This window comes from Verticillium dahliae, genomic scaffold (assembly GCF_000150675.1).
Source record: "Verticillium dahliae VdLs.17 supercont1.28 genomic scaffold, whole genome shotgun sequence".
NCBI classification, from domain to species: domain Eukaryota; kingdom Fungi; phylum Ascomycota; class Sordariomycetes; order Glomerellales; family Plectosphaerellaceae; genus Verticillium; species Verticillium dahliae.
In genome coordinates this window covers 420,345-430,333 of record NW_009276942.1, presented here as the reverse complement: position 1 = coordinate 430,333, position 9,989 = coordinate 420,345, and the positions used below count along the sequence as shown (strand labels likewise).

The 9,989-nt window shown below is 53.0% G+C and overlaps 3 protein-coding genes across 3 annotated transcripts; 1 reads left to right on the top strand and 2 right to left on the bottom strand.

Annotated features, from left to right (window-relative positions):
• Positions 1-3,106: 3,106 nt before the first annotated feature.
• Positions 3,107-4,669, bottom strand: VDAG_09701 (uncharacterized protein; the record flags this gene model as incomplete). The annotated part of the gene is made up of 3 exons (XM_009658662.1): positions 3,107-3,638; positions 3,700-4,035; positions 4,089-4,669. The coding sequence occupies 3 exons, from the start codon at positions 4,667-4,669 to the stop codon at positions 3,107-3,109; spliced, it is 1,449 nt and encodes a 482-aa protein (XP_009656957.1).
• A 1,361-nt stretch (positions 4,670-6,030) lies between these two features.
• Positions 6,031-6,173, top strand: VDAG_09700 (uncharacterized protein; the record flags this gene model as incomplete). Its single annotated transcript, XM_009658661.1, has 2 exons — positions 6,031-6,037; positions 6,091-6,173. The coding sequence occupies 2 exons, from the start codon at positions 6,031-6,033 to the stop codon at positions 6,171-6,173; spliced, it is 90 nt and encodes a 29-aa protein (XP_009656956.1).
• Positions 6,174-6,512: 339 nt separating this feature from the next.
• VDAG_09699 (Na+/H+ antiporter) lies at positions 6,513-9,377 on the bottom strand (the record flags this gene model as incomplete). The annotated part of the gene is made up of 2 exons (XM_009658660.1): positions 6,513-7,256; positions 7,311-9,377. 2 exons carry the CDS (start codon positions 9,375-9,377, stop codon positions 6,513-6,515), a joined length of 2,811 nt encoding a protein of 936 aa, XP_009656955.1.
• Positions 9,378-9,989: the final 612 nt, after the last annotated feature.

The following is a 9,989-nucleotide window of genomic DNA, read 5'->3' as shown; positions in this document are numbered from 1 at the left end:
CGCGGACTTAGGGGGCCTAATGGCCGTATTAAGCGCCGACCACTTCCACAGCCTACCGAAGCAGAATCCCAACGGAATTTCCGATCAACCTATTCTCGCAGATTCTGACCAGCTTGAAACACTCTGGCGTGGCTTTGACTACCTGTCAAACAGCCCCTGGTGGACCAGAGGCTGGACTGCGCAGGAAGCCTTTCTACCGCCAAAGGTTATCTTTCTGCACCGGGACGCGGAGTCATGCAGTCTTGACATAATGCTCAAATGCATCAACCGCTTCTGGACGCATACATTGAAGCCACGACCCTGTTGCATAAGAGCATTGGAAGTTGTGTCAGCAGAACAGATGAAGTCCTTATGGGACTTTTTCCAGAGACTTCGTAAACTACAGTACCGTCGGGAGTTGCGCACAAGTCAACGTCGCCCAGATGGCAGAGACAAGTTTTATTTCATTGTTTCCAGCTTTACCGACCGAGTTTGCAAGGATCATCGCGATCATATTTATTCCCTATGGAGTCTAGCAGGCCGATCATACAGCAGTATTACACCTAGATACGACATACCCCAGAACGACGCGGTTATGCAAGTATTCGAGTGTATGTTGGAAGAGGCTCGAAGTAGTCGACAAATCAAATGGACCTGGGGAATGGACTTCTCCGTGTTCCAGGCCTTTGATTTCGGGCCAAGCTCAGAGGGGACCAGGCCGTCCTGGGTTCCTGATTTCAATAAAAAATGGGATCATCGTGCTGTTGAGGTACGGCTTGAAAGAGTTGGCCAGGCCAGACTGTACCAGACTTCGGGATGGTCAACAGGTCGTGCCACAGTGAAGGGAAAAGAGCTTCATATCATTGGCTTCAAAATCGACACGATAAAAGCAAGGGAGGACACATCGCGGGACTCTCATGACTCAAATGCATTGCGAGAGGTCTTGGCTAAGTGGAAAGCTCTAATCCAGAGGTCTGAGTTAGCCAACTGGCAGACGGACGATGCCCTTCGCATTCGATTCGCATCACTTTTGTGTGCAGATACCTCACACGATCGCTTAGGCGACAGAGAGTGGGCTGCCTGGAGTTTGAAGTTCTTTTCCCAGATGCTCTTCAGGGTTAATATTGTAAGGCTCTTCTGCGAGCTTGGGTTTAAGGGGGCATGTCGTTCCGAGTACTGCCGACGCTTCATCCCGGAAGAATGTCCAGCGCTGGAAGACTTGATACTATTTGTGGACAGCGGCGACCTTGGCTTTTTGCGGGATGAACGGTTCCTTGGCGCTGTAAAGTCCTGCATTTCATATCGATCACTTTACCTAACTACATCTGGAAAGTTAGGATTATGCACAGAAAATGCGCAAGCAGGAGATGAGGTCTGGGGAATACTGGGATCAAGGGTTCCATTTATCCTCCGACCATTACAAGACCACGGGATAACTCGGACTTATAACTTGATAGGGGACTGTTTTCTTGAAGGGGGAATGGACGGTAAGTATAGTAAACGGGGAACAATGATGAATATTATATTGAAGTAAGAGATTAAATGTAATATCAACTCTGCTTCGTTCAATCTTCGTGGCGGTTGAATACTCTCTAATATTTTACACGAGTAATCAAGGTCAGTCTACGACATCGCGAGCTACCAGAAACCAGGAGCAACTGATCTGATTCTGGCCTAGGTCGGGTAAAAGAGCTTGCTCTGCTATTCTTTCAGGTTAGCAATATCAAAAGAGGCTTTGCAGAAGCCTTCAAGAAGTCAAATGTTGCTGCAATAGCTTAGAAAAGCAAGCTAAAATGTCGTTTACACACCGTCTAACATGCAGTGGGTCCTCCCACCGGCCAACGACATATTCGACATGCTAATACCAGTAGATAACGAGAACACTACGCAGCAGAACAGCACAATGCAGCAAGCTTTAGGTTCGATCTATAAACATCTACAATCTGCCAGCAAAGGCATAACGTCCTATGGGAATCTTTTCAACCCCATATACGCCATACTATCTGACCTTCAAAGTAGGTATATTCTCGCGAATATAATCCGGTCTAACGCTTACTAGTAATCATGCAAGAACCGCGTTCTCCGATCATGAGAATGTCTCGCCCATTACCGCGAACCGCTCTGGCTTTCGATCCTATGCCGTTTCGAGATTTTCTAGAAGCCCCGGCCCATATTCAAGTGCCTAACATGGATGAAGACGATTTGCAGTTCGTTGCCGAACACACACAGCAGATCATCCACGAAGATAGGGGCAGGACCCAGCAGCTTGCTAAAACGCGTGAGTTTCGTGGCTGGATGAGTAACGCGCGTTCCGCCAAACTTCTGGTGCACGGGACATTTGAGCAGAGCATGGACAATTCACCTTTGTCTGTAATTTGTGCCCTCACAGCACAGTCTCTCAGAAACTCTGGGGACGGCCTCATCAGCCTTGTCTTCTTTTGCGGACGACATCCGATCTGGGCAGAGCATCACGGGGCTGCAATCATGATCCAGTCGCTCATTACGCAAATACTTCGACAATTTACTTCCCCTGCGTTTCGACTGGCACCTCAACTCTTGTGGGAATATATCGAAGGTCGGGACATCACTGCCCTTTGCGATACCTTCTGTTCACTGGTTCAGCAGCTGCCTCCACATATGCAGGTCTTTTGCATAACTGACGGCATCAACTTGTATGAGAATGAGCTTTTCTTGGACGGCATGGACACCGTCATATTGTCGCTGGTAGGTCTGGTCATGACCAGCAAAAGTGATGGTCAACCTGCGCTCAGGTTACTCATCACGAGTCCGCAGCCTACTTTGGGCGTCCAGAAGGTCTTTCGAGATGATCCGGACGCTCTGCTAGACCTCTACACTTTACCAGCTCCATGAATAGGGCCAATATTCTTGAAGCGCTGATGAGAAGGCCGGAACAGAATGAGCCGCAAGCTGCTGTGCTCCACCAGGAATCACTAGCGGATGGACACCCCTTCAGGGTAACCTGGAAAACGATAAGCCTACTTCAATAATATAGCAAACGCGATCATATTTGGCTTTCCACAAGGTAGCAGGGCACAAAAGCAGTTGAGTGTTCTTAAACAAAGTGGTAAGATTCATCAAATCTATTTTCGAAAGTTCCATAGCCGTATCAAAAAGAGAATTTCCGATGGCCTGGCGGATTGCATTCTAGTTCGACCGGGTAAACGGGCGCCTCCAGCTCCCATCGCGGTTCTTCGGCTTTCAGTTCGGCAATGGGATGCTGTGTGCAATGCAGCGTCAACGGACTGGGCTCCGTGGAAGCTTGGCTTGTCGCCGTCCAGGCTGGAATGTAGGCCGATGACGGGGCCAAATGACCTTGCACTTCGCTCATTGAGGTGTCGTTTCGGCGATTTACCGTCCCGGGCGGACCAGCATCTGCGAAGCGGTGTACGGTTATCCCTGACTTGATCTCCTTATTCCGCCGACGCATGCAGACACAGACGATAACGATTGCCATGGCAGCTACTGTGCCAGTTACTCCTCCGACGACGCTCGTGATGATGGTGATTGTAGAGTTCTTACTCGGGGGGGCGTTCCTGCCATTCATGTAGTGACCTAGACATGTCAGCGATATTTCGGACAGCATCAAGGTCAACCGCACCACTGAAGAGGTCTTTGACTTCATCGCTACACCATTCGATCTGTTTCATATTTCTGTTGACGGTCAGCAAACTGCATGACCCAAGAACAAAACCGGCTTACCCCGCAGCATACCAGTCCGAGATGGACGTGGGCGTGTCATAATCATTATTCTCGCTGGAGTAGATATGACTCCAGCTCAGGTTTACCAGGTCGAAGACGCCAAGTCCGTTTGCCCATGGATCGACATCCTCATAGACAGCCTCCTGGGAGCTGAGTCCAAGGTTGGCGCCGCCGATCACAACCATTTGCCGCCCACCTGCCCGGACGCACGCGTGGTCCGCGCGGGGCGAAGAAGAGGGATAATCGACCTTGGTCCAGTGGAACCCGGGAATAGTCAGCACGTACAGATCATCGTAAGCCTCTGACAGTTGGCTATTGAATCCGCCGTAGACAAATCTGTCAATGCGTCAGCTAATGGCGCCGTGTTGACCTATGGGAGCGACACGTACATTTCTGTCGTTCCGTTGGTACCGTTGGCAGAGACGGTGCAGAAGTGGCTCCGGTTCGAGGGTTGAGATCCCGTCGTCTCCTGCTTGAGCCACTCGTCTTTGTGTATGCTATATATGTGCACCTGGTCAAAGGCGACATATCTTTCGCCTTCCTTGTATACGGCCGTCTGACCCGTCTCGCCCCCAAGTACGATGACAATACCGCTCTCTGCGTAGTTGGCAAGGCACGTCGCGCTTCCATGATAGTATGTGTCATTCTCGTTGAATCCATTTGTTGACGTAGACCATATGCCGGTCTCCAAGTCATACATTGATGTGGTTACCTTTGGAATCTTCGTAGTCCGAGGAACATCGACACTCGGATCAGTATCGACATTGACCCATCCTCCAATGAAAAAGGCTGTGTTGTTGCACACCACAGCGCCCGACCCGGCCGAACGCTGGGCTGTCGTACGTCGACTCGTAGTATCCACGCGCTCCAAGTTCCATGACATGCCGCTCAGGGCGGGTTGCATGGTCCAGAGGTATTCGCTGCTGCTGTTCGCTTGTTCATTGGTCGAAACGCCACCCCAAGAGATCATTTTCCCGCCGTCCGAGCTCGTTAAAATGTCTGGGTAGTTGTTCCGCGGTGACCCTGTGTAATATAGTTGGTTAAATGATATTGCGTCGTTCGACCAGGATGAGTTTGCTGGAATTTGTAGCATGTAAGGACCTGCTACATATCAGATTATGGGCATGCTAGCACAGGAGGGTGTCGCAAACTGGACTCGTTGGAGGTCGCTGTTCCGCTCTGGGTTACCAGAAGGCCACCATCGACATAGATGTAATCGCCTAATACAGCCGCTGGGTGAAAATGTCAGCCAATATACCTGGGTCGCCATTCAACGGTCGACTTTACCCCCAGTGGCTATGCGCCTCGAAAATCCACTGTCGTCAGGCGAAGGTCCCGTCGTGCTCTGGCCCTGGACCAACGCCCCTTTAGAGGAGAAGGCGGCAGTGAGCAGCAGAGATGACAATACTCGGGTATGCATATTCACCAAAAGCTGCGGACATGACAGAGGGACAGACGATACGAGTTGCAGAAATTGAAAAGAGTTTGCGGGAGAAGGACGAAATCGACTGTATCCCGCGCGCTGACAAGACGAGTGGTACGTCACGCAAAGCTAGAATCGGTTAACTGGAACACGGAACTTTTAGTCTGGGACCGTTATAATGACTATGCCAGATGCAGGCAAAAACAAGGAGCTGTCTCCACAATCGTTAGACGGGCTCGACGCCATCTCCGGGATGTCGGACGTTTCTTGCTGTTAGCGCGACTGATGGGTTCTCGATACGATCTGGGGGCCGAGGTTTGGGCTGTTCAACTCGTGCCTGGCTTGAGTAATACAGCATGATACTTGACGCCTGAAGAATCGAAAAGTATATAAAAGAAACTGTTGTGCTTGTATACGATCATAGGATGAGGCAGGGAAAGCTATCTGTTTCGTGCCCTATGAACTCGCAAATGCTACTCATAGGTGGTAAGCAACCTTTAACTGACGTGATCATTAGTCCCTTCTCTTCGTGTTTGAATTTAGACACGGTCGGAAGACGTCTCCTCATCGATATGAAATCACAGGGCAATTTCTACAGGCTATAGCGGCTCCAGTCCTAGAGTCGAACCAAGATTCTACATGTGTTCTGCTGGCGAGGCTCGCACGGGAGTTCTTGATGACGAAGCAAGCTAGATCTGAGGACATCCTTTAATTTGTACATGTGGAGGGATTCGAGAGTATATCGATGACCAGTACGAAAAACGATACGCAGCACTGTCCTCGGCGACCCAGCATTAAGATCACGGCCATGCCGGGGGAGCATGTTCCGCCCGGGCCGGCGTCTGTGACCAGCACTATCTCTCACGCCGTACCGCCTACGAACGGGTGAAAGCTTGAGCTAGGCCATGATGTCTCGTAAGAGTCGTTGTTGAAGCCTAAAGACGCGCCCGAAGAAACTTTTCCTACAGCTCCCCATCTTAAGTCAGGCCACAGGATATACATCACGGGCGACACGTTGTGCCTCGACGAACTCAAGGCCACCCCACGATGACTTCAAGGCTACAAAGTTGACTTCACAGTCGTACACCTCGGAGGAACCATCACCCCAGGCCACAATATCCTTATCCTGACGGTGAGGACGGATGCCGAGCATGGCATGGCATAGATTTGTCGTGCGCAAGTACAACTTGGAGGTAATACTGGTCCTCAAAGGCTAAACAGGTGATACGGCTCACGATAGGGCGGATGGACGTGTCAAGTCATGCACACCAAGCACAAGATCTCGAAGAAAAGTACCTGTCAATATGTGCTACGCCACTCCGATTATTTGCGATGCTGCTGCTCATACTGATGCTCTTGAAATGCGCCATGCTGATCCACTGCGACTCGATCATCTTCCACCCCGCCGTTGGCCTGTGCCATCAGCAAATCGAATGCCCCTCTTGACGGGTGGCACACGTGGGTCTCCTTCATCATCACTGTCGTCGCCCGCAGTTGTTCCCAGTGCTGCCAGCCTGCGCTTACGCTCGGCCGGGGTCTCCTGCTCGCCGTCCGCGTCATCCAAGATCTTGACAGGTCGGAGCGGCTCGTCCGTCACGGCAGCCTCGCGTCGTTTCTCACTGTCGGTGCTGCTACTGGCCTCACCGGAAGATTCGCCCGCTTCTTCAGACAATTGCGGCTGCTGCTGCCGCCGCTCAGGTTGCTTCTCGCCCCAGCCAGACGCGTTGCCGGTCTGCTTAGCCAACGTCTTGACGGCGGGTGGCGCCGATGACTGTTCGACGACATCGTGGCGAGTTTTGGGGTCAAGTTTACGCATCTCCTTGATAAAGTCGTCCTTGGTCATGCGCTTACCAGCCCCGCCAATGGTGAAGCGAACCTGCTTGTCTTCTGCAAGCTCTTGGGCGGCAGCCTTGTTCCCGCTGGCACCTCCGAAAAGCCAGCCCTTCTTAAAGAGTCCCTCCGCCGGCGCGCTCGGCTCGCCCTCCGCCCCTGGCGTTACAGGGGCTTTGTCGGACGATCCACCGAGACCAAGGTATCTCTGGCATTGCTGAAGTAGGTCGGGGCCGTCTTTTTGCTTGTCCGTGGGCAGTTCATACGTCTTGATGACCTCGCCAGCTTCGTCTTCAATGACAATCTGCGAATGATTAGAATGCTATCACGAATACAGCATGAAGAGAGCTTTACTCACAGTGTTGCCAAACTGGTACGCTCGGGCGGGTGCGTGTTTCGGGTCGCTCTTGACTTTGCGCTTTTCCATCTCATCCCTGTAGACTCCGCTGACGGTCTGCTTGAAGTTGGTCCAGTTAACAATGGACCCTGACCTCTGTACTGGTGCTGGCCTGGCTGCTGCCTCGGCATCGTCGGATACAGCCTTGCCCCTGCTGTTACTGGGCTCCAGGGCGAGAACGTCACCATCACGGTTCTCCACCACAATGTGACTGCCCTCTTCGTAAATGTTGATTTGCTCGTCCTCCTCCTGGGGCGATTCCTGGCGGCTTGAGCTGTGCTCCATCTTCTCATCGTATCGATCGGCGTCGCCTTCGACCAGCGTCTGCGGAGTGCTGTCTGTTGTAGAGTCCTTGCCGTGGGTGCTAGGCTCCATGGATGACTGCCGTGTCGAGGGGAAGATGGCCGATTGCGACACGGGTCCGCCAGGTCCAACGCCGTAGTCACGCGACTTTCTCCGTCGGCGGTGGGCAGAGGATGATCGACTTCCCTGCTTGACGTTCTCGCCTTCCTTCTGTCGACGCAAGAACTGACCGGTGACACCGACAGGGGGCAGAGTGCCGGGGGGGAAGTCGGGCATCTTGAGTTCATCCTCCTCAGAAACGGAGCGCGCCTGGGACCTCGATTGCGAGGAGATGCGAGGCAGGCGGTTCATCCACGTCGGGCCGTCTTCGGGAGAGGTTGTGTACGACATTGTCAGACTCAACGTATTGATGCGCTTGCCAAGGGTAAAGACGGCAATAGAAGAGCCGTGAATGATGATGGAAGTAATGACGAGGAACGTTGTAATGGGCCAAATCAAGGCAACCACGGTGTAATGTGGAATGTCGGTCGGAGGAGTGTCGCTCAGTGGCACAGCCGTCTCGTAGGCAAGCTCGGCACGCGCAAGAATGGCGATGAAGATGGCGCCGACGCCAATGGGACCAAAGTGACCAGCAAACAAAGCCTCTCGCCATGTCTTGATGTCCGGTATGAAAGGCTTGAGCGCAAGCATGATGGGGATGCGGCGAAAGAAGATAACGAGAATCGCCAGAACGACCAGACGCCAGGCAGTCAGTCCGCCGGCAATGTTGTTGTACTGTTCCCAAGGGATAATGGTTCCGAGAAAGACAAAATACGCCAGGTTGATCAAAAGATCGATAACGTTCGAGACGTGAGACTCTTCCGTCTTGGCGTGGAACCAGCCGTCGTTCGAAAAGCCGACACCGGCGGCGAAGCCTACGAGCAAATCATCCATGCCTAACATACTGCCGGCACCGGCGCAGAAGAGGGCGAGGACAAAGTAGAAGACAAGGAAGCTCTCGCGATCGATGAGGTCGCGCTTCTCGGCCACTCGAATGGCGTGCCTCGCAATGTAACCGACGGCGAATCCAAAGATGGCGCCAAAGATGCACTCGTACAAGATTGTATACACAAACCAGTGGTAGGTGGTCTTCCTTGCGTCCATGTGCTCCTGGATCAGGTAGATACCGAGGTACACAAAGGGAAAGGCCATGCCGTCGTTACAGCCCGACTCGGCAGACAGCAAGTCTCGAAGATGCTTTGGCACTCGCTTGGCGAACTTGCCCTTGCCAACAACTGACGAGGCGAGGACGGGGTCTGTGGCGGTGACACAGGCGGCGACAACCAGACTGTCGAGCCAGCTGATGGCGGGGACAGCCCACCAGACAAAGAGGCTCACGACAAGCCAGCCAAATGTCATGACGGGAAGGAGGAGCAGGATGACGGACCTCCAGTGTTTTTCCATGTAAAACTTGGGCAGCTCTACGCCGACGGCGAAACATTGGACAACGAGGACGATTCGGGAGAACTCGAGGGTGATCAGGTCGACATTACCCCAGCTCTTTGGGTCGATCAAGTTTGCGGCATGTGGTCCAAAGATGATGCCACAAAGCGTGGCAACGGTGGCTTCTCCGATGTACATGCGCTCCTTAATGAAAGAGGAGCAGAGCATGAATATCGAGGTGAAGCCACCAAGGATGATGTATACCAGGTGGGCACTGGTGATCGAGAGGTGGTCCCACGCCATCGTGCTTATTGGTTCGGGGTTTCTTCGCGCGAGTCTTCTTCGGAGTGGTCGCTCAGCCGGAGCATGCGATACTGTCGAGGCTGGTGACGATGCAGCCCAGGACGGGAAGGCAGATGATGCCCCAATCGATATTCTGGGTGGGAATCAGGATGCTGGATCCAGACATTCAGACAGCAGGTGGGCGACGCTGCTTCTCGTGGGGGTTGTCGAAGCGATAAGAGTGGTAGAGACAGCCCCAGTTGCCGTTTGGTGCTCTCGGCGGTCAGTATGATGCGCACTGTTGGGAATTTGCGATCAGGGCATCGAGATGACGAGCCATTGAATGGTGGTGACGAGAAACAAAACAAGCACAAGAGAAGAAAAGTCGCTTGCAGCAAGTCGTCCTGAAATGCCGGCGCGGCGACACCGGCTAGCGCTGGCGGTGGTGGGGTCAATCGGGGGCAACATTGCGAAAACGAGGAAGGCCTGGCGCAGGGTACCTAGGTGGGTGCATGGGGGCGTGGGCGTGCGCCTTGAAAGTTGAGCGTGGTCCTCGGGCTTTTGGCGTCGTACCTCCAAGGCACGCGGAGACAGGTTCGCGTACTTCCAAGGACGTCTGCTGCTCGAGGCCCC